The 23099-nt window shown below is 51.6% G+C and overlaps 1 protein-coding gene across 3 annotated transcripts; it reads left to right on the top strand.

Annotated features, from left to right (window-relative positions):
• The first annotated feature begins 1524 nt into the window (after positions 1-1524).
• Positions 1525-13465, top strand: HYOU1 (hypoxia up-regulated 1). Of its 3 annotated transcripts, none has more exons than XM_022560223.3 (26): positions 1525-1621; positions 2594-2691; positions 2932-3025; positions 3204-3282; positions 3438-3592; positions 3716-3792; positions 4235-4416; positions 4661-4776; positions 5894-6086; positions 6300-6434; positions 6596-6678; positions 7011-7143; positions 7313-7500; positions 7733-7871; positions 8402-8462; positions 8618-8697; positions 9115-9300; positions 9444-9616; positions 9696-9783; positions 9913-10035; positions 10183-10316; positions 10397-10481; positions 11131-11371; positions 11466-11513; positions 11777-11827; positions 11961-13465. In XM_022560223.3, exons 2-26 carry the CDS (start codon positions 2601-2603, stop codon positions 12020-12022), a joined length of 2997 nt encoding a protein of 998 aa, XP_022415931.1. In that variant the 5' UTR covers positions 1525-1621; positions 2594-2600; the 3' UTR covers positions 12023-13465. The 3 variants fall into 3 exon arrangements, with proteins under 3 accessions (XP_022415931.1, XP_022415930.1, XP_089771807.1); XM_022560222.3 differs by lacking the exon at positions 1525-1621 and adding an exon at positions 1628-1759; XM_089915681.1 differs by lacking the exon at positions 1525-1621 and adding an exon at positions 1851-1964.
• The last annotated feature ends 9634 nt before the right edge of the window (positions 13466-23099 follow it).

Genomic DNA, 23099 nt, shown 5'->3' with positions numbered 1-23099 from the left:
AGGTTGTGGATATTATCAAAGGGATTTAGCTTTATCTAGAATATTGGAACTTTTTTCAAGATTACATTTGTGTATGGTGCTCCAGTGGTTAAGACTTTGTGCTCCCAATACAGGGGGCGCGGGTTCCATCCCTGGTTGGGGAACTAAAATCCTGCATGCTACACAGCGTTGTCTTAAAAAAAAAAAATTACATTTGTGTATTATTTGTGTAATTAAACCGTTTTAAGCAAATTTCTATTTCTACCAATTTCTCTGCTACCTGAACACTGAACTGTTCTTAAAGGGAAGGAAAATAGACCTTTCCCTGGTACTGCCAGTAGGTTTATCTTCTAAGCATACACACCAGACTCTCCCTAAGCCTCATAAAAAATGTAGGGAGGGCTTCCCTGGTGGTGCAGTGGTTGAGAGTTCGCCTGCCGATGCAAGGGACACGGGTTCGTGCCCCGTCCGGGAAGATCCCACATGCCGCGGAGCGGCTGGGCCCGTGAGCCATGGCCGCTGAGCCTGCGCATCCGGAGCCTGTGCTCCGCAACGGGAGAGGTCACAGCAGTGAGAAGCCCACGTACCGCAAAAAAAAAAAAAAAAAAAGTAGGTAAAGGAACAGATAAGAGTTCCTTAACCAAGCCCTGGCTGTCATAGCCAGGGCCTTCACGAGAACCTTCTGTGAAGCAAGGCCAGGCGTCGATTTCGTGAGAGAGGCGACTGATACCACGTTTAAGAAAAGTGCGCTCATCTCAGTAAAACTGAGAAAGTGCTCTAAGGACCGTGCATATTTCTATGGGACTGCAAAGTACAGAGAGGAAAGTGAGGAGCGCCAATACCTGCCCGAGGTTCTTTAATTCAGAGAAAAAGGAAAGTGCACAAGCTTTAATGGAGGAGAAACAGGAGGTGGTGCATCTGTGCTTAACCAATTACAGCTTCACAAATATTAAAAGCGTCTCTCGTGTGTAGCGATTTGCAGTTTGGAATATTCCTTCTCATACAAATTAAAGAGTCCAGGCCAACTTCTGCCACGAACACAAGCGTTATCTCCGACCCATCAGCGAATATCTCTCCTTTGGTGGCTTTAGTTTCCGCAAAGAAACAAAGGGGGGTTGAGATGGACTGAGCCAGAAGCGCAGCCATTCTCTGATTTCCAGCCAAAGCCAATACCGACCAAGAAGCGAGCGCCTCTTCCGCGTGGCTGCGGAGGGGATGCCGATCTTTCCTGCTTCTCGGCCGGAGCTCCCAGATGACCGGAAGAATAGGGCCGAGCGCGAGACCGCCCGTGCGCCGACTCGCTCTAGGGACCGGTCACTCCCGACCCGGGGAGTCAAACATCCAGCGCCGCGGCCGGAAAAGTCCCGCGAGCGCACCGGGACTGACGCTGGGCCGCGTGACGTGGTCCAATCCACGGCCAGCATCGGCGGTTTTCCTCCAACTGGTTGACTGGCCCCTCCGCTGCCTCCCCGGGAGCGGCCGGAGACAGAGGAGGGGGCGGGCCTAGGACGTGGCCCAATGGGAACGCGCGCCGCGGCGGCTGGGGGCGGGGCCGGGCCCACGGCGCAGGGCCGGGCGCCGGAGGCTCCAATGAGCGCACGCCGCGTCCGGGGCCGGCTGGTTCGCTAGACGCCGCCGGGAGGTTGGTGGCTAATGTAACAGTTTGCAAACCGAGGGGAGTTGTGAAGGGCGCGGGCTTGAGGGGCGCGCTGCTGGCCTCGTGGGTCCATCGGCCGCCGCGTTTGTCCCAGAGCTGGGACCACAGGAGCGGAGGCAAGAGGTAGCGAGGGTGGGGATGGCGATGGGCACCGGCCACCCCTCCTGGAGGAGGCAGCGTGCTAGCTCCGGGGGCGGGTCGGTAGTGGGAGTGAGGGCCGCAAGAACGCCGGTGCGCTTGGCCCTGCATCTTGGTCCCCGGGGCGCCCCCACGTCTTAGGGGTGGGCCGGAACCCATTTCCGGGAGTGAGAGCCGCCGTCTTCTGCTGGTGAGGCTTAGGTGAACTCGGGGTACTCGGTACCCAACGGCGCGGAACCTTACCGTGCCAGGCACAGCGTCTGAGTAGGCAGCGGGGCCTGGTATGGGATGGAGAAGGGGAACGGGCGGGACAACCCGAAGGGATGCTGACGATGAGACAGGCCCTTCTTCCACCCCAGCCTCCCCCAACGTCACCATCTCTCAGTTCCTGTCCAGGTCCGGCCCGGCTTTCCCCGCCAGCAGGGGAGCTCCAGGTGTAGGAAGGTAGTTGAGTCCTGGGCGGGGATCCCTGGCCGCACCCCAGGTGTCTGACAGCAGGGACAATGCTGGGGTGCGCCAGTTGCTGATATGCTGTGGACGGAAGGCCCTGGTCTCCTTTCTCCTGTCCTGTTACGTTTATTTAGGGATGTGGTGGCTGGCGGCCAGGATCTCTGCTGTTTCACCTGGGCCTTTGTGTGGGCACTTCTGAGGATGCTGAGTGCTTGGTTCTCATTGGGAGGGAGGGGAGGGGATGTAGACTGCTCTGCCCTGGGTGAGGAGGGAGTAGGTACGAATCTTAAAGCTTCTCTGTTCTCGATGAGGTTCTGCCTCCTTCACTCAGGGCATCCAGTTACAAGTGATGTTTTTCTCCTCCCCCAGAGACACAATGGCAGCCACCGTCAGGAGGCAGAGACCGAGGAGGCTAGCCTGTTGGGCCTTGATGGCTGTGCTCTTGGCAGACCTGTTGGCACTGAGTGGTGTGTACCCCAACAGAGGCATCGAAAGAAATATAAATGAGTGAATGTTGGATGATACATGGTGGGAAGGCGGAAAGAAGCTGGTGGTGGGAAACTCTGGACTCTTAGGTTGCCAGACCCAGACCTTTTTCTTTGTCCATTGCTGTCTTACTTTCTCCATGGAAAGCAGTGTGCTTTGATTAGCGGGGCCTCAGGAAGTGGGGGAAGAGGGGCTAATTGACAAATCTGTTTCCCCTTCAGACACGCTGGCAGTGATGTCTGTGGACCTGGGCAGTGAGTCAATGAAGGTGGCCATTGTCAAGCCTGGAGTGCCCATGGAGATTGTCTTGAACAAGTGAGGGCGGCCGCAGGGTCGGGTGGGGAAAGGGAGTCTGCGCCCCAAGCCACAGTGTGTTCTTCGTAGTGCCCTCGGCAGACTTTGGTGTCTGCACGATTGATTGTATGTGGGGTGTTGAGGCTCCTGAGAACAAACCCTGCCATAGACACCTGGTCCCATTGTCTCTTTTCCACAGGGAATCCCGGAGGAAAACCCCAGTGACTGTGACCCTGAAAGAAAATGAAAGATTCTTTGGAGACAGTGCAGCAAGCATGGTGAGCTAGCAGCCCGCCCCCTTCCCAGAAGCAGTGGGCAGAGGAGAGGAGGTAACAGACCCCAGAGTCTGTTCCCTGATCGATCTCTGAGGTAGGAGGTAGGTGATGGCCAGCTTGGGAGCCTAATACTCTGCTTCTCCTTTACCTCCTCTCAGGCCATCAAGAATCCAAAGGCTACGCTGCGATACTTCCAGCACCTCCTGGGGAAGCAGGAGAATAACCCCCACGTGGCCCTTTACAGAGCTCGTTTCCCCGAGCATGAGCTGGGCTTCGACCCACAGAGGCAGACTGTGTACTTCCAAATCAGCCCGTGAGTGCCCTGCTGGGCAGGGTGGGCTCAGCGGGCCTGATGGGGTCCCCGTTGGCATGTGCTCACCATTGTCCTTGCCTCGATGCCTGGCTTTCCTTGCCTCTAACTGCTTCCTTCCCCCAGGCAGCTGCAGTTCTCACCTGAGGAGGTCCTTAGCATGCTTCTCAATTACTCCCGTTCTCTGGCTGAAGATTTTGCAGGTGAGCAGCCAAGATGGGGCCAGTGGTAGCCAGGTTCCCTAGGGACTCAAATAGAGGTAGTTTTGCCTCCCAGGGAATATTTGGCAACGTCTGATGACATTTTTGGTTGTCACAACTGGGGAGCTACTGCTACTGGCATCTACCAAGTAGAAGCCAGGGGTGCTGCCAGACATCCTAGACTGCACAGGCCCGCCCCCCAAACCAAAGAATTATCTGGCCCAGAGACTTCCCTGGCAGTCTGGTGGTTAAGACTCCATGCTTCTACTGCAGGGGGCACGGGTTTGATCCCTGGCGGGGGAACTAAGGTCCTGCATGCCGCACAGTGCCACCAAGAAAAAAAGAGAGAGAATTATCTGGCCCAAAACATCAATTGTGCTGAGACTGGGAAACCCTCCTCTAAGGTCTGAAGCTGGTGGGAACTCTGTTCTGTTGTCCCCTGTAGAGCAGCCCATCAAGGATGCAGTGATCACCGTGCCAGCCTTCTTCAATCAGGCTGAGCGCCGAGCTGTGCTGCAGGCTGCGCGCATGGCTGGCCTCAAAGTGCTGCAGCTCATCAACGACAACACTGCCACTGCCCTCAGCTATGGTGTCTTCCGCCGGAAAGATATCAACAGCACTGCCCAGGTGAGCCAGGGAGGAACTGCTGACCAGACTTGCAGGGTGGCCGAGTCTGATGATGGAGGCCATTTGGCTCATTTTGCATCTTGTTTCCGTGGCTGGCCCTTGATAAAATGAGGCAACAGCCCTCAGCCCCTTTCGGAGCTGTTTGGCTTTCACTTGAGAGTTGGTACAGCCCCTTGCAGGCAGGGGGGCAGGCACCCTGGAGTTGAATAAGGTTCCTGTGACAGTGGCCTTGATGTCTCTACAGAATATCATGTTCTATGACATGGGCGCAGGTAGCACTGTGTGCACCATCGTGACCTACCAGACGGTGAAGACTAAGGACGCAGGGATGCAGCCACAGCTGCAGATCCGGGGAGTGGGGTAAGTGGGTGCTGGGAGGAGGGCTGCTTGCTGAGATACCCTCGGGTCAGGGGTTTCTTCTCAGAGGGGCAGCTGCCTCACTTTCCTGCTCCCTGCAAGAAAGCTCTCCTGGTTAAAGCATCAGTCACCACAGGGTACCTCTCCCGAAGCGCAAGGGGTAGATGGAAATTGGGGGAGGACAGTTCGGGAAGATTGAAGGGCAGGGAACGTCCCAACCTGCGGAAATCCACAAGGCCACGGGCCATATGTGGAGTGTCAGATTCAATTATTTTTTTGTTCTTGTCATTCCCAGTTTACTTATCACTGGCGTTATCTTATTTCACGAACCCATTCTTTCCTACCCATCTTTACTGCTTCTATGCTAGTCCAAACCACCATCGCCTCTTACCTGCAGAATTGAAGATCTCCCCGCTGCCAGTGTGGCCTCCCTCCAGTTCTTTTCTCCACATCTCAGCCAGAGGGTTCTTTTCAAAATGCCAACCTGACTGTATCTCGTTTCTTTAAAAACCCTACAGTGGCTTCAAACCTTTGCCTTGGCCTATGAGGCTGTGCCTGTGTGCTCCCGGGCTCCTCCTGCTTGGCTCTGACCCTGAACCTCTTGCTCTTTGAGCTCCAGCCATCCTTGCCCTCCATGGAACTTACACACCACACTCTTTCTCACTTCACAGTTTTTATGCATGCTTTTCCCTCTGTCTAGAATGTTCTTTCCTCTTAACCTCGTTAATCTCAACTCATCCTTCAGGTTTCAGCGCAAGCATCACTTATTCACAGAACTTTTCCTGACTTTCCTAAATAGCTGAAATTTTCCATATATATGTTTAGTGGTGTTGTTTGTCTCTCTGTTATAACACATAGGTTGGTTAAAATTTCACATTTATATGATTATCTGGTTGCTGGATTATAAACTCTTTGACAACAGAGGGCTTGTCTTGTCTTTTTCTTCTCACAGTTGCATCTCCAGAGACAAATACATAGTTTGATGCCCAGTAGGTACAGTTGAATGAATGGGCAGATGCCTGTCGCTGTGAGGTGTCAGCCGTGTGGGTGAAGGCCAGGTTCGCAGATGAAGGAGCCCTGTGTGTTCCTCATGCTTTTCCCTGTTCCCTTTCCTGCACAGGTTTGACCGCACCCTGGGGGGCCTGGAGATGGAGCTCCGGCTGCGTGAGCACCTGGCCGGGATTTTCAACGAGCAGCGCAAGGGCCAGAGAGCGAAGGACGTGCGGGAGAACCCCCGCGCTATGGCCAAGCTGCTGCGTGAGGCCAATCGACTCAAGACCATCCTGAGTGCCAATGCCGATCACATGGCCCAGGTGCTCACGTGTGCTGCTTGAGGGCAAATATTCCCCACCCAGAGGGTGGAGGATCGCGCCACCCTGAGCTAGACTCCTTGTGCCTGGTGTGGCCCATCCCTTCTTCCTGTGCTTCCTTCCACCCTCCCAAAGTCCTGTTCCCTTGGTGTCTGACCTGCTCACTCAGAGAGCAGGACCTGGGTGTGAACTCTGACCCTCCTCATCCTCCCGCAGATCGAGGGCCTGATGGACGATGTGGATTTCAAGGCGAAGGTGACTCGGGCAGAGTTTGAAGAGCTGTGTGCAGACCTGTTTGAGCGGGTGCCTGGGCCCGTGCAGCAGGCCCTGCAGAGTGCCGAGATGAAGCTGGTGAGGGGGTCGTCGAGGAGGGCATGGCGGGGAGGCAGGTGGGATAGAAGGTGATGAGGTGGCAGGAAGGAGGGAGCGGGAACATCAGGGAGGAGTCGGTGCTGAGGAGGAGGGTTAACTCGTGCTGGCCCATCCATCTCCCATTCTTCCTCCCCCTGCAGGATGAGATTGAGCAGGTCATCCTAGTGGGTGGGGCCACTCGGGTGCCCAAAGTTCAGGAGGTGCTGTTGAAGGCTGTGGGCAAGTGAGTGTGGGGGGCTGGAGGGCGGGGGGGGGGGGGGCGGGCCAGGCTGTGGGCAAGTGAGTGTGGGGGGCTGGAGGGCTGGGGGGACGGGCCAGGCTGTGGGCAAGTGAGTGTGGGGGGCTGGAGGGCGGGGGGGGCCAGGCTGTGGGCAAGTGGGTGTGGGGGGGCTGGAGGGCGGGGGTGGGCGGGCCAGGCTGTGGGCAAGTGAGTGTGGGGGGCTGGAGGGCGGGGGGGGCCAGGCTGTGGGCAAGTGAGTGTGGGGGGCTGGAGGGCTGGGGGGGGCCAGGCTGGGAGCTGCAGGTGGATGGTTCTGAGGCTTGGGATGCTCACAGGGAGGAGCTGGGCAAGAACATCAACGCCGATGAAGCCGCCGCCATGGGGGCTGTGTACCAGGCAGCGGCGCTCAGCAAAGCCTTCAAGGTGAAGCCGTTTGTTGTCCGAGACGCGGCCATCTACCCCATCCTGGTGAGTAAGCCTGTCTGATGGGGTGACAGGCTCCCTTTACCTCTCCCAGGGCCGTCTCCCCTGCCTCCTCTAGACTGTCCGTCTGTCTTCCTGCCATTGGTGTTCCCCGCCCTTCTTCCCCGAGACCCTCCTCTGCTCCTCCAGCGTACCTCCCCTCTGCCTGCCGTAGGTGGAGTTCACGAGGGAAGTGGAGGAGGAGCCTGGAGTTCGCAGCCTGAAACACAATAAGCGCGTCCTCTTCTGCCGGATGGGGCCCTACCCTCAACGCAAAGTCATCACCTTTAACCGCTACAACCATGACTTCAACTTCCACATCAACTATGGTGACCTGGGCTTCCTGGGGCCTGAGGATCTTCGGTGAGGGGGTGGGGCAGGGAGAGGGCTCCAGGGAGGGAGGGTTTGGGGTCTGAGGGGGACACAGGGGAAGCAGGCTGTGGGCTTGGTCTTGGGGTTGGGCTGAGCTTCTCCTCCGGGAGGAGCTTGCATCCTGAGGGTGTCCTCAGGGAGGGCCCCGCATCTCGTGCTGGGAGGCTGTGTAGGCTAGAGCTGGGGAGGGGCTCCCCTTAACAGCTCTCTCCTCCCCACCCAGGGTATTTGGCTCCCAGAATCTGACCACCGTGAAGCTAAAAGGTGTGGGTGAGAGCTTCAAGAAGTATCCCGACTATGAGTCAAAGGGTATCAAGGCTCATTTCAACCTGGATGAGAGTGGCGTGCTCAGCCTAGACAGGGTGAGAGCAGGAGACCCCGTGTGCAGGGCGGGGGCCCAGGCCCCAGCAGCCTTTTCCAGAGCAGTTCCTCATGGTATTAGAACGTGATAAACGAAACGGGTTCTGGAGTTGGGTAAACCTTAGGTTAAGCAAAGCTAACCAGGGACCTGGTATGGGCTGTCTCAGAGCCTGTAAATGCTCGTGGATGTTATAAGTTTCAGGATCTGTAGAACGGTTGAGGAACCTGTTTTTAAAGAACAGTTCTGGGGGTTAATATCTTTTAGAACATACTGGGGCAGTAACGGCCGGTTGAGTGGAGAAGTGTGAGGGTGGGCGGAGGAGGAGCTACGGTCCCCTCCTGAAAGGGCTCATAATCAACAGGGCTGGCGGTGACTCCATCCAGGAGCCCGTAGAAGGAGGCCGGTGAGAGAGCAGGCTGGCACACCTGGAAGTCACTTGGCCGTGCCTCAGCAGTCACCCGCCGGGCAGGATGCTTGTGGGGAAAAGTGGCTTAGCGTGTGCATTTCTTCACCTCGGATCCCTGTCTTCAGGTGGAGTCTGTGTTTGAGACGCTGGTGGAGGACAGCCCGGAAGAGGAATCTACTCTGACCAGTAAGATGGGTGTGCACACACGTGCATGTGTGTGTGTGTCTGTGAGAGGGTGTACTTGTGTGCATTTCGGGGAGGTGGGCGGGCCATGCCCTTAGGGTTGGGGGTGGAGGCAATGCTGTGGTCCCCTTTAAGTCTTTGGATTTTCTTCTTTCTAGAACTTGGCAACACCATCTCCAGCCTGTTTGGAGGTGGCACCACACAAGATACTAAAGAGAATGGTACTGACACTGTCCAGGTAAGGCCAGGATGGAGCCAAGGGAGCATGGAGGGTGGTGCGTGGGACCAGGCGGAGGCAGCAGGGACAGGGGGTTGGAGTGGGCATCTCAGCTGCCTAGGATGTGATAGACCTACCCCTCCTCTCAGCCCAGGCCAAGTTCACCACACCCTCCTCTGGACTCTGAGCCATCCCTGTGCTTGAGCTCCAAGGCCCACCCTCATCTCCAAATGCTTTTCCTTTGTCCAGCTAGACTGCTGCAGTCCAGATGCCTGCTGCCAATTTCCATACAGTCGTCCTCTGTCTCCCCCAAGCTGTGTCATGGGCGGTGAGCCCCTCAAAGCAGAGCCATGGGGACCTGGCATTGCCGAGCCAGTCCTGATCCCTAGGCTCTGCTAGTGACTATTGTGGGTGGGCGTGTCTGTGATTGTTTCCCAGGAGGAGGAGGAGGGGCCTGCTGAGGGGAGCAAGGCTGAGCCTGGAGAGCAAGCAGAGCCCAGGGAGGAAGCTGAGGCCCCAACAGAGGACACCTCTCCACCCCCACCCCCTGAGCCTAAGGGGGATGCAGCCCCTGAGGGAGAAAAGGCCACAGAGAAAGACAACGGGGAAAAGCCCGAGGCCCAGGTGAGCTCTAGGCAGAGTGAGGCCAGCCTGGACCCAGTGGTTAATGGGACAGGTGCCTGCTTTGCTTCTTGGCCCCCAGAGCCCTGCCTGTGGAGGGTAGAAGGGCCAACACTTTCCCTGACATCTTGGTCTCTTCACCCCAGAAGCCAAGTGAGAAGGGTGAGGCAGGGGCTGAGGGTGTCCCTCCAGCCCCGGAGGAAGAAAAGAAGCAGAAGCCGGCCCGGAAGCAGAGAATGGTGGAGGAGATCGGGGTGGAGCTGGTAGTCCTGGACCTGCCTGACTTGCGCCAGGATGAGCTGGCCCGCTCGGCCCAGAAGTGAGTAAAGGCTGCGAGTGCGTGGAGGGTGCCCAGGGTGTGGAATGGAGCCCCTCATGCCTGCCGCCCCTGTCCACAGACTCCAGGACCTGACGCTCCGGGACTTAGAGAAGCAGGAACGGGAAAAAGCAGCCAACAGCTTGGAAGCATTCATCTTTGAGACACAGGTTGGTCGGGTGGGAAGCACACCTGCCCCAGGCCCTGTGTCTGGGGCTGGGGAGCAGGGAGGGGGTCCTGCTCCATGAGCCTTGCCCCCAGGGCCTGCTGCATGCTTGTGCTCTTGTGCACCTCCCCAGGACAAGCTGTACCAGCCTGAGTATCAGGAAGTGTCTACCGAGGAGCAGCGTGAGGACATCTCTGGGAGACTCCATGCCGCGTCCACCTGGCTGGAGGATGAGGGCTTTGGGGCCACCACAGTGGTGAGGGACCTCCCAGGACATGGTGGGCTGGATGGGAAAGGGAGGAGAGCTGGGGTGCGAGGCCATAACGAAGGATGCAGGGCTGGCTCCAGGGCTGACATGTCATCCCCTCAACCCTCTGCCCTCTCCCTTCCCCACATCCATCAGATGTTGAAGGAGAAGCTGGCCGAGCTGAGGAAGCTGTGCCAAGGCTTGTTTTTTCGGGTGGAAGAGCGCAAGAAGTGGCCCGAACGGCTGTCTGCCCTCGATAACCTCCTCAACCATTCCAGCATGTTCCTCACGTGAGCGGCCCCTTCGCTTTTCTTCCTCATTCAGTCCTGCCCTGTCCCTCCTGGACTGATGGTCTCCTCTCTGGCTGCAGGGGGGCCCGGCTCATCCCAGAGATGGACCAGATCTTCACGGAGGTGGAGATGACAACGTTAGAGAAAGTCATCAACGAGACCTGGGTAATCCCCGTGTAAATACTTAACTGGAGACTTACCTGGTGAGGTGGGCTGTCCTAGGCAGCGTGGGAGATGCGGAGAAACGGAGAGCTGGCAGCCTCTGCGTCCGGGCTTGGCAGCTAATCCGGAAGGCAGAAGATGGTTACGTTTGAGGCTGTGTTGGATTAGTCCCAGACTAGAGTCATAGCCATGAGTCGTCAACCAGACGAGCGACAGAGCCCATCCCCGTGAGGTTAGAGAAAGCTGCTTTGAGGAGCTGGGACTTGAGCTGGATGCAGAAGGTGGGCCAGGGTTTGGGGAGGTGAGAATGACTTGTCATGAGAAGCAGAAACTGTTTTGGATGTGGGGACCTCTTTTTTTTTTTGAACCAGAGCTCAGAAGTGGAGAGATAAGGAGAGAATAATTAAGACGTTCAGCTGTAGTTAGTCCATAGTAATAGGATGTAAGCCAGAAACGTGTAGTTTGGGACTCCCATGTGGAGAGTCCCGAATGCCATTCTGAGGGGTCTGCTTACTTCTGGGGCTGACGGCCACGGGCAGCAGTGATTTGGGGTCTGAGGGAAGAGCCTGTGGTTGGTTGGGGGGTGTATTTCACCTGGGACAGAGGCGTCTGCCATCTCCGTGGCTGGCTCTGAGCCTGTCCTCGCCCACAGGCCTGGAAGAATGCAACCGTGGCCGAGCAGGCCAAGCTTCCTGCCACAGAGAAGCCCGTGTTGCTCTCAAAAGACATCGAGGCCAAGATGATGGCCCTGGACCGAGAGGTGCAGTATCTGCTCAATAAGGCCAAGTTTGCCAAGCCCCGGCCCCGGCCCAAGGACAAGAATGGGACCCGGGCAGAGCCTCCCCTCAATGCCAGTGCCAGTGACCAGGGGGACAAGGTCATCCCTCCAGCAGGTGAGGGCAGGGTGCCTGGTTCCAGGTGCTACTGGGCAGCAAGAAGCTTTCCTTTCCCTCCTGAGACTACATTTTCCTCCTGGTTTCCCTCCAGGCCAGACTGAAGATGCAAAGCCCATCTCAGAGCCTGAGCAAGAGACTCGTGAGTTGGGGGAAACTGGGAATACGGGCATCACTTAGCCGAGGGGTCGGCAAACTTGCAGGTACAGCCTCTTTGCAGACGGCCTGTGAGCAGTGAACAGCCTTAGAAGGTTATTTCCAAAAACAAAATATGGAAAGAGACCTAGTGTGGCTCACAAATCCTAAAATATTTACTATCTGGCTCTTTGCAGGAAAAGTTTGCCATCCCCTCCGTTAGCCCCTTCCTTCCTTTGCAGACACTAACCCATTCCTTCCCGAAAGCAGGATCTGAACCGGCAGACTCTGAACCTCTGGAGTTAGGGGGTCCCGCAGCAGGTGAGGGCAGAGTGGGAGATGGGGGGTACCGGGAAGCCTAGCAGGGTCTGGGGGGAGATGCCTGCCCAGAACTGGGCCTGTTCCCTCCATCTCACTTGCTTTTGTTCCTTTGCTCTCCCCCAACTCCCACCAGAATCTGAACAGAAGGAGCAGCCTACAGGACAGAAGCCAACTTTGAAGAATGATGAACTATAACCCCCGCCTCCCAGTTCCCCACTCGTCCCCGCCCCCTTCTCTTACCACCTCTATTTATTAAACACCAAGGGCTGGGGGAGGGGTTGGTCCCGCCCTCAGAGGCTTAAGTTCCTCTTCTCTCACCTGTGATTGGAGGTGTGGAGAAGGGGGAGGAAGGGACAGCTCACCAGTTCTTCTGGAGTAGTTCTGTGGTTAAAACTGAAATTGTTCCGTTCCCCAATCCCACCTTCTGGTTCCCTACCCATCCAGGCCCTAGTTTGGGAAAAATCACTATTAGGTCTTAATTCTTCGCCTGTGGGTAGGTGAGAGGATGGCCGTCGGTAGTTGGTTGACAGACCTGGTAGTGGGAAGGGTGTCCTGGCTTATTAGAGGGTCTCCAGTCTTTTCTGGTCATCCTTCCCTCCCTCCCTCCCTCCTCCACCACGAGATCAATGCCACACAGGCCAGTGTCTGCAGAGCCTTGGTTACCAGGTTTGATTTCTGAGCGCCTGTCTGTGCTCTTGCCTCCTCCAGGGTTTTTTCTCTAAAAACCCCCGCCCCCATGCCTCCTCCCCGTGGGTCTCCTTGGCTTCCTCTTGCAAGTTGGGCAGTCCTCTGCCTCTAGGCCAGAGCCCTTCCATCTGGACTGCCTAAGTCAATCTAGGTCGACTCCCACCCACACGTACAACCCCCGGTGGCCAGAGTAGGCAGGGAGAAGGTGAAGAAGGGAATCCAGCTGCCTCTCCAGGGAGTGAGATGTGTGAAAACCCTGTAGCTCCCCAGCCTGTGGACTCTTGGGCCTAGGAAAGCTGTGTGCAGTGGCTGGCACAGGATGCCAGCGTCCTGCAAGCACTGTTGAAAACTGCATCTTCCTAGTAGCCTGGTACTCATTGGCCCTTTGACTTCCTGCCCCCATTCTCTCCGCTTCTGTTCTGCCCTCTCAGACAGAGCCTTTCCCTCACTTCCTGGCCCCCTGAGCTGACCAAAATGTGCTTTCTACTGTGAGCACCTGTCCTAAGACCCTGGGGGCAGGAGAGACCATGGCGTGAATGTAAAAATGCCACCTCACTCTGTTGGAGGCAGGCCTTGTGGGGGGAAGGAAGAGGGTACAGGTTGGCCTTTCTTATTAATGTGTTGCTCTGCTGGGATGGGGGCCCTTTTACCCACCACACTGGTGTTGGGCAGCCTGCCTTCCAGGATCCCATCTGTAGCAGGGGCCAGGGCTGCCACCCCAACTCCCAGGACAAGGGGGAGCCTGCTTGTGTCTGTCTCTTGTGTTGTTTTCCTCTTTTTTTTTCTTTTTTTTTGCCACATTGGCAGAAATGTGACCCAGGTGTCCTACCCTGTCCTGTATGTTTGAGTTGTTTCACTGGCAGTTGAGGCTGGTTGGACAGCTTTGAGTCAAGTTGTACTTTGCTCCATTGTTAATTGAAAAGCTGTTTCAATAAAATATTTTCTACAGTTTTTTGTGCTGTGAATTTTTTAAAATATGTTTATTTCTTGAATATAAATAATGCATGTTTATAATGGAAAATTTGGAAGGCAGAAGTTTGAATAACAAAATTGCCTCTAATACTACCGCCAAAACATCATTAACATTTCAGACTTAGATTTTTAGACTTTTTAGACATTTTAGACTTACGTTTAGATTCATGTAGGTAATTTTTCTTCATGAGAACAAAACTGTGGTTTTATTTTTCCCCTGACGTCATTTGGATCCCTATATTCCAGCTATCTTTAGGTAATAATCCATTTTTAAGGTAACAACCTCATTTTACAAATAAGAAATCAGCAGTTCATAGAGGTTCAGAGGTCCAAGGAATCAGAGGTATTAGGTGACTCAGCTAGGTTTGAACTTAATTCTGACCCAATAACCCTTGCGTTATTACCCTGATACAAGAATGTGTTGCTAGAGCTTCATTACTCGTAGCACAGTTAACTTGGGTTGTTCATCAGTTATAATGGAGCCATGTTTTACCAAAGGAAAATCACTGTAATCCTTAATTATTATTAACAACGGCCTCAGTCTTTTTTTTTTTTTTGGTTGCACCAGGTCTTAGTTGAGGCAGGTGGGCTACTTAGTTGTGCAAACTCTTAGTTGTGGCATGCACGTGGGATCTAGTTCCCTGACCAGGGATTGAACCTGAGTCCCCTGTATTGGGAGCGTGGGGTCTTATCCACTGTGTCACCAGGGAAGTCCCTAGTCATTAATCAGTCACGTGTCTAAGCAGTTGAATAAAAAAATGACCATGAAGTTTATGTTTTTCTCTAAAGGTTGAACAATTCAGACAAGTTTTGAACCTGCAAGTCTCTTTTTGTTTCCCAATAGACTTTTTTTAAGGGCAGTTTTAGTTTCACGGCAAAATTGAGCAGAAAGTACACAGTTCCTATATACCCTCTGGCTCCATACATACTCAGCCAACCCCAGTATCAACATCCCACACCAGAGGGACGTTTGTTATGATCTATGAACCTACACATCATTATCACCCAAAGTTTACATTAGGGTTTACTCTTGGCATTGTGCATTCTTTGGGTTCCGACACATGGATAATGAAACGTATCCGTTAACATGTCATACAGAGTACTTTCACAGCTCTAAAAATCCTCTGTGGCCTGCAAATCCATCCCTCCTTCCCCTTTAACTCCTGGCAACCACAGATCTTTTTACTGTCTCCATAGTTGTGCCCTTTCCAGAATGTCATGTAGTTGGAGTCATACAGTATGTAGTCTTTCCAGGTTGGTTTCTTTCGCTTAGTAACATGCATTTAAGGTTCCTCAATGTCTTTTCATGGCTTGATAGCGCATTTATTTTTATTTATCTTTATTTTTGGCTGCGTTGGGTCTTCGTTGCTGCCCACAGGCTTTCTCTAGTTGCGGCGGGCGGGGTCTACTCTTCGTTGCAGTGCGCAGGCTTCTCATTGCGGTGGCTTCCCTTGTTGCAGAGCACGGGCTCTAGGTGCATGGGTTTCAGTAGTTGTGGCACGCGGGCTCAGTAGTTGTGGCTCACGGTCTCTAGAGCACAGTCCCAGTAGTTGTGGTGCATGGGCTTAGTTGCTCCACGGCATGTGGGATCCTCCCGGACCAAGGCTCGAACCTGTGTCCCCTGCATTGGCAGGCGGATTCTTAACCATTGCGCCACCAGGGAAGTCCCATGGGGGGAGGGAGGGGTTTTGATGCCGAAAGCTCAGCTTCTCTGTACACTGGTGCCAAATCAAATCTTGGAGACAAGACTTTTGGGTGAAGTAGAAAAGGATAGCTTTATTACTTTGCCAGGCAAAGGAGGATACGGCGGGCTCCTGCCTCGAAAAACTATGTGTCCCAACCCAGGAGGATTTGATGAGGAGTTTTATGACAATAGTTCCCAAGGGTGGGGTTGCTGACAAGATTAGGGTGCAGGGTCTCAGAGTCTCAGGTGCTTGGTCTCCTAATCTTGATGAGCTTCTCTGGTCCCTTTAATCTTGTCTCAGGTGGTTTCTTGGCTGCTCCTCTCTTGATTAGTAACTGTTTGAAGCTGCCCTTTGGAACTCAGGGAAGGTCATGGAGGCTGGAGTCTTGCCTACAAGAAACGGGGGACAAAAAGGCCTCCGTGCCCGGGAGCCCCACAAGGCCCCGCTTGGTTTCAGTTTCTAGTATCTAATGGACAGGTGTCAAGGATGCTGCTAAACATCCTACAATGGACAGGACAACCCTCACTACAAAGAATTCCCAGCCCCAAGTGTCAATAGTGCTGATGTTGAGAAGCCCTGATTTAAATTCCCAGATATTATCTTCCTTCAATTCTTTGCTAATGTGTGTGGGAAGCAGCATCGTTCATTGATTAAGAATATGGGTTTTAGGGCTTCACTGGTGGCGCAGTGGTTGGGAGTCCATCTGCCAATACAGGGGACACGGGTTCGTGCCCCGGTCCGGGAGGATCCCACATGCCGCGGAGCGGCTGGGCCCGTGAGCCATGGCCGCTGAGCCTGCGCATCCGGAGCCTGTGCTCCGCAACGGGAGAGGCCACAACAGGGAGAGGCCCGCGTACCGCAAAAAAATAAAAAAGAATATGGGTTTTAGGAACTGGGCTGCTGGCTGTTCCTGAAACAAATCTTTTGGCTTTGATCTTTCTTACCTTTTTAAAGGAAGATGAGGGACTTCTCTGGTGGTTCAGTGGGTAAGACGTTGCGCTTCCAGCGCTTCCACTGCAGGGGGCGCGGGTTCGATCCCTGGTCAGGGAAACTAAGATCCCGCATGCCCCATGGCCAAGACTAAAAAAAAAATTAAAGGAATATAAGACCCAAGCTTGGATGATTTCTAAAACCAACACAGTATTACTACTTCAATTTTGCCAACCTGATAGATAAAAAGTGGCATCAGGGTTTCCCTGGTGGCACAGTCATTACGACGAATCCGCTGCCAATGCAGGGGACACAGGTTTGCGCCCTGGTCCGGGAAGACCCCACATAACGCGGAGGAACTAAGCCTGTGCGCCACAACTACTGAGCTTGCGCTTTAGAGCCCACGAGCCACAATTACTGAAGCCCGCGCGCCTAGAGCCTGTGCTCCACAACAAGAGAAGCCACTGCAATGAGAAGCCTGCACACCGTAACCAAGAGTAGCCCCTGCTCGTCACAACTAGAGAAAGCCCACGCACAGCAACAAAGACCCAACGCAGCCAAAAAAAAAGAAAAGAAAAGAGGCATCAATTTATTTCATGATTGAGGTTGAGCATCTTATTTAAGAGCTCTTTATAGAAAGGGTGGACAGCAGAAGCAAGAACTACAATCCTGCATCCTGTGGAACAAAAACTACATTCACAGAAAGATAGACAAGATAAAAAGGCAGAGGGCTATGTACCAGATGAAGGAACAAGATAAAACCCAAGAAAAACAACTAAATGAAGTGGAGATAGGCAACGTTCCAGAAAAAGAATTCAAAATAATGATAGTGGGGCTTCCCTGGTGGCGCAGTGGTTGAGAGTCCGCCTGCCGATGCAGGGGACACGGGTTCGTGCCCCGGTCCGGGAGGATCCCACATGCCGCGGAGCAGCTGGGCCCGTGAGCCATGGCCGCTGAGCCTGCGCGTCCGGAGCCTGTGCTCCGCAACGGGAGGAGCCACAACAGTGAGAGGCCCGGGTACCGAAAAAAAAAAAAAAGAAAAAAAAATGTGTACTCAAGAGTTCAAAGTTAATAAAATTAATGAGTTTTCCTGCTTCATCAAGGACAGTCTTAAGTGAAAGTGGCTTTTTTTCTCTTTTCTTTTTTTTTAACTTTGTGTGGTGGTGAAGAAAACAATGATTACTAATATGGTCTGATGTCACTGCCTGATTCATGCCAAGGGGCCAGCAGCTTAATTTTCCATTATTTTTACAGCATCAGTGTAGATATTAATATGCTTTAAAAAAGGCAAATTACATCTCAGTATTATTATGAAGATAGTTTTGACCTCCCTGTCCCTCCCAAAAGATCTTGCAGGGTCCAAAGATTACACTTTGAGAACCACTGCCTTAAGTCTACCCAGAGTTTGAGCTGATTTGATTGGACTGTCGTGTTTTTTGTTTTTGGCTGGGCCGGGTGGCTTGCAGGATCTCAGTTCCCCCAACCAGGGACTGAACCCGGGCCATGGCAGTGAAAGCCGGGAATCCTAACCACTACGCCACCAGTGCCCAGTTGGACTGTCGTCTTTGTGAAGGTTGTGGTATTTCATGTTGACCCTTATTCCCGGAGTGCAATCCATCAGGTGCCCTAAATTAATGCCTGGGCTGGTTTTCATGCTGCCTTCTCCTTGATGGCCTTGAACTTCATATTTTGTCCCCCAAATCCTAGACTTCTGAAAGCAGTGCTGAGCTTCCCTTCTTTCTTTTGGATTGCAAATGCCTTCGTGATGCAAACAGCACCAAATGTTGTGTTCACTTCTTTGGGCTTCTCTTCACTCTGGGATCTTGACCTCTGTGGCAGACTGATTGCAAGAAATGCTACCTCCTGACTGCAGACACGTCAGCAGCCTGGCTTGGATCAGCAGAGCTGTCCAGCTGACCCATGGACTTGTGAGCCACAATAAAATGCTTGTTATGGTTTTAAGCAACTAAGTTTTGGGGTGATTTTGTTGTATAATAATAGCTAACTGCAAAAGCTAATTGATAACTTGCTGCTTTGGTAGCTCTTGGGCACCTTCAAACACCAATTTTATATTCTGACCAGCTTTTCTATTTGTTATTGGTGGGAGGGTTGGTCTGCAACAAGCTAGTCTGATGTTACTCAAAGCAAAACATCCTTGATGACTTATTGCTTTTCCTCATATTTTCATGAGTCTCCTTTATATTTTTGAGAATATTTAATATGTTGATTTTAGCTTCTTGGCCCACAAATCTGCCTTGTCTGTTATAGGCTGTTCAATTTGTTTTATTTATTTATTTTTTAATTAATTTATTTATTTTTGGCTGTGTTGGGTCTTCATTGCTGTGCGTGGGCTTTCTCTAGTTGTGTTCTCTAGTTGTGGCCAGCGGGAGCTACTCTTTGTTGCGGTGCGTGGGCTTCTCGTTGCAGTGGCTTTTCTTGTTACGGAGCACGGGCTCTAGGTGTGCCGGTTTCAGTAGCTGTGGCACACGGGCTCAGTAGTTGCGGCTCGTGGTCTCTAGAGCGCAGGCTCAGTGCACGGGCTTAGTTGCTCCGCAGCATGTGGGATCTTCCTGGACCAGGGCTCGAACCTGTGTCCCCTGCATTGGCAGGCGGATTCTTAAACACTGCACCACCAGGGAAGCCCTGTTTTATTTATTCTTACAACGATTTCTTTCCTAGACTTTTCCCCCTTGGGCACATATTCCCCTGCATATTCCCTTAGGGATATTTGCCACTTTGGTGGATGGAGTTGTAAACAGGGGCAAACATTCAGAGCATGAGCCCCTCCAGGTGAAGCAAGCTTGCATTTGGAGGAGATGGAGGAGGGTATAAGATGTACAGCAGAGATGTTGAAATCATCCAGGGTAGTACAACTGCCTTTTGGGGAGCTCCCTTCCTCACTTAGAACCATTTTGCTGTTCAGGTTTTGAGGTAGTGGAGTAAATGCTAGGATGCAGCTAGTCTGCCTGTACCTGTGTTGAAAGCTGACACCCCAACCTATTGATATCCAGTTGGCTGTTGTTTTCTGCCCTTAAGTAGTAGCAGAGGCACACAATGGACTGGCCCAGGTAATGTTGGGAGAGTGAGTAGCAGACCTAAAATCTCTGCCCTACTTTATCTCCTATCCACAGTTCATGGGCCCTGTCACTCTGGGCTGCCTTCTACCACCCTCCACCCCTACTCCAAACACACACAGGACCTCATCATCCATTTTCCAGGAATGCCTCCATGTTTTCATGTTAATTTGACGGTTCCACCACCTGCCCTCCTATTTCTTTCTTTCTTTATTTTTGGCTGTGTTGGGTCTTCGTTGCTGCACATGGGCTTTCTCTAGTTGCGGCGAGCAGGGGCTACTCTTTGTTGCGGTGCGCGGGCTTCTCATTGCAGTGGCTTCCCTCATTGTGGAGCACGGGCTCTAGGCATGCGGGCTTCAGTAGCTGTGGCACGCAGGCTCAGTAGTCGTGGCGCATGGGCTTAGTTGCTCCACAGCATGTGGGATCTTCCCAGACCAGGGCTTGAACTCATGTCCCCTGCATTGGCAGGCAGATTCTTTTTTTTTTTTTTAATTTATTTATCTATTTTTATTTTTGGCTGTGTTGGGTCTTCGTTGCTGCGCCCGGGCTTTCTCTAGTTGTGGCGAGAGGGGGCTACTCTTCATTGCGGTGTGCGGACTTCTCCTTGCGGTGGCTTCTCCTGTTGTGGAGCACAGGCTCTAGGTACTCAAGCTTCAGTAGTTGTGGCACACGCACTCAGTAGTTGTGGCTCGCAGGCTCTAGAGCACAGGCTCAGTAGTTGTGGTGCACGGGATTAGTTGCTCCGCGGCATGTAGGATATTCCTGGACCAGGGCTTGAACCTGTGTCCCCTGCATTGGCAGGTGGATTCTTAACCACTGCGCCACCAGGGAAGTCCCAGATATATCTTTATTATTATTATTATTTATTTTGGGGGGCTGCATTGGGTCTTAGTTGAGGCATGAGGGATATTTCATTGAGGCGCGTGGGCTCTTCGTTGTGGTACATGGGCTTCTCTCTAGTTGTGGTGTGCAGGTTTTCTCTTCTTTAGTTGTGGCATGCAGGCTCCAGGGCCCGTGGGCTCTGTAGTTTGTGGTACACAGGCTCTCTAGTTGAGGCGCATAGGCTCAGTAGTTGTGGTGCACTGGGCTTATTTGCCCCGTGACATGTGGGATCTTAGTTCCCCGACCAGGGATCCAACCTGCATCCCCTGCATTGGAAGGTGGATTGTTTACCACTGGACCACCAGGGAAGTCCCTATTATTATTTTTTAATTTATTTATTATTTATTTGGTTGCGCTGGGTCTTAGTTTTGGCATGCGGGCTCCTTAGTTGTGGCATGTGAACCCTTAGTTTCGGCATGCATGTAGGATCTAGTTCCCCGACCAGGGATCGGACCCGGGCCCCCTGCATTGGGAGCGCAGAGTCTTAACCACTGTGCCACCAAGGAAGTCCCTCTTCAGTTGTTTTTAAGATTGGAAAACACTGCCTCATCCAGAGACTAACCTAGTGGTTTTATTTTCTTCAATGGCACTCTTTAATCTATCTGGGGTTTATTCTTTGTGGGGTATGCAATAGAAATCTAAATGGATTTTCTTCTAAATAGCTAAACAATTATCTTACACCATTAATTAATTAATTAATTACCCCCCCCCCAATTGATTTGGGATGTCTTCCTTATCATGGCTTAAATTATACATGTGAAGGTCTGCTTCTAGTACTTCTTGCTCCTTTTAAATGCCTGGCTATGCTCTAAACCACATAATTACCATAATCTTACAATTGTTAATATTTGGCAGTGGAAATTCTCTTCTTTACTCTTTTTTTTTTTTAATTCGTCAAGTTTCTTACTCTGATGTTACTTATTCTCCCAGATGATCCTTTAAACAATTTTGCCCAATTTCCAAGAAATCCTATTGGGATTTTGATTGGAATTGCTTTAAAAATCCCAAATGAAAGGAATTCCCTGGCGGTACAGTGGTTAGCACTCCACGCTTTCACTGCCTGGGTTCAATCCCTGGTTGGGGAACTAAGATCCCACAAGCAGCGTGGCCGAAAAACAAAAAACTCCAGATGAATTTGGAAAGGATTGATGTGTTTACAGTATCAAAATCATAGTTTCTTTTTCAGGCATGTAGTATAATTTGCATTTATTCACATTAGGTTTTATTATCCTGTAGCAAAGCCTGGTTACTTTTGGGGGATGTCATCGTCTTATTTCCTTTCCTTACTTTTCTTGGGAAATAAAGAGTGAGAAGACTAGCGTTTACGTCTCTACAATGTCCTGACCATAAGATGCTTTACAATGTTTTCTCATTTAATTCCCACAGTGATGCTGAGGTGGGTTAGATCGTCTATGTTTTATATGAGGGAACTAAAATGGGAGAAGGCAGGGAAATAACTTAGCATGACCCCTGGCTGAAAGGAGGTTGAGGATTGTAGTAGCTACGTTGGTGCTGCAGGCATTGAAGGCCTGTTAAACTCTATTTCTGGGCCATTTTCAGAGCTCTTGGCAGGTGTCTCTGTCCTCACATATGTGGCTGAGCAAACCTTGCCCGGACTTTCTAGCTCTGGCTGACCTCTGAGACCCACTCCCTTCCCCTCCGAGCCAACTAGCTGCATCAGCAGTGGCCCCGGCCAGATTCTGTGCCTACATCTGCCTCTGAATCCCCATGCTTCCCTCTCTGGTAGGAACTTTTAGCACTTCCCATTGGAATTATGACTCCGTCCAGTTTCTACACCTTCCATCTATTGCTCCTCAATAGCAAGCTAATTCTTACCAAACAGCTCTTTGAGTGTTTCATGCCCCTCAGCCCCAAATCCTTAACTCTATAAAACATTTTTATGCTATAATAGAAAAAAAATCAAGATATAAAAGTATTTAGATGGTGTGAATAATTGTTCATGTAGCAATTTACTGAGTATTACCGTAGTGTTTTGTACCAGACACTTAGCTAGGTACAGTGGTAAAGGGGCCATAGTCCATCCTCAGGGATGGGTTATTTAAGTGTTGAGGACCCAATAGAAAAACACTTTTAAAAAATCTCACAGGGCTTCCCTGGTGGTGCAGTAGTTAAGAATCTGCCTGTCGATCATACACCATGATCAAGTGGGGTTTATTCCAGGAATGCAAGGATTCTTCAATATATGCAAATCAATCAATGTGATAAACCATATTAAAAAACTGAAGGAGAAAAACCATATGATTATCTCAATAGATACAGAGAAAGCCTTCGACAAAATTCAACACCCATTTATGATTAAAAACCCTGCAGAAAGTAGGCATAGACAGAACTTTCCTCAACATAATAAAGGCCATATATGACAAACCCACAGCCAACATCGTCCTCAATGGTGAAAAACTGAAAGCATTTCCACTAAGATCAGGAACAAGACAAGGTTGCCCACTCTCACCACTCTTATTCAACATAATTTTGGAAGTTTTAGCCACAGCAATCAGAGAAGAAAAGGAAATAAAAGGAATCCAAATCGGAAAAGAAGAAGTAAAGCTGTCACTGTTTGCAGATGACATGATACTTTACATAGAGAATCCTAAAGATGCCACCAGAAAACTACTAGAGCTAGTCAATGAATTTGGTAAAGTAGCAGGATACAAAATTAATGCACAGAAATCTCTGGTATTCCTATACACTAATGATGAAAAATCTGAAAGTGAAATCAAGAAAACACTCCCATTTACCACTGTAACAAAAAGAATAAAATATCTAGGAATAAACCTACCTAAGGAGGCAAAAGACCTGTATGCAGAAAATTATAAGACACTGATGAAAGAAATTAAAGATGATACAAATAGATGGAGAGATAAACCATGTTCTTGGATTGGAAGAGTCAATATTGTGAAAATGACTCTACTACCCAAAGCAATCTACAGCTTCAATGCAATCCCTATCAAACTACCACTGGCAGTTTTCACAGAACTAGAACAAAAAATTTCACAATTTGGGCTTCCCTGGTGGCGCAGAGGT

Source organism: Delphinapterus leucas, chromosome 7 (assembly GCF_059928025.1).
Source record: "Delphinapterus leucas isolate spDelLeu-1000000601 "Yukka" chromosome 7, BTC_Dleu_Yukka2, whole genome shotgun sequence".
NCBI classification, from domain to species: domain Eukaryota; kingdom Metazoa; phylum Chordata; class Mammalia; order Artiodactyla; family Monodontidae; genus Delphinapterus; species Delphinapterus leucas.
The sequence above is the reverse complement of the archived record's forward strand: the minus strand, read 5'-3'. Positions and strand labels throughout refer to the sequence as shown.

What these genes read in the sequence shown, in the direction of transcription:
- HYOU1 (XM_022560223.3), top strand. Translation starts at nt 2,601, where the DNA reads ATGGCAGCCACCGTCAGGAGGCAGAGACCGAGGAGGCTAGCCTGTTGG. An exon ending in ATGCCGATCACATGGCCCAG is followed by an intron (nt 6,087 to 6,299) that starts GTGCTCACGTGT and finishes ATCCTCCCGCAG; the next exon opens with ATCGAGGGCCTGATGGACGA. An exon ending in AAGTCATCAACGAGACCTGG is followed by an intron (nt 10,482 to 11,130) that starts GTAATCCCCGTG and finishes CCTCGCCCACAG; the next exon opens with GCCTGGAAGAATGCAACCGT.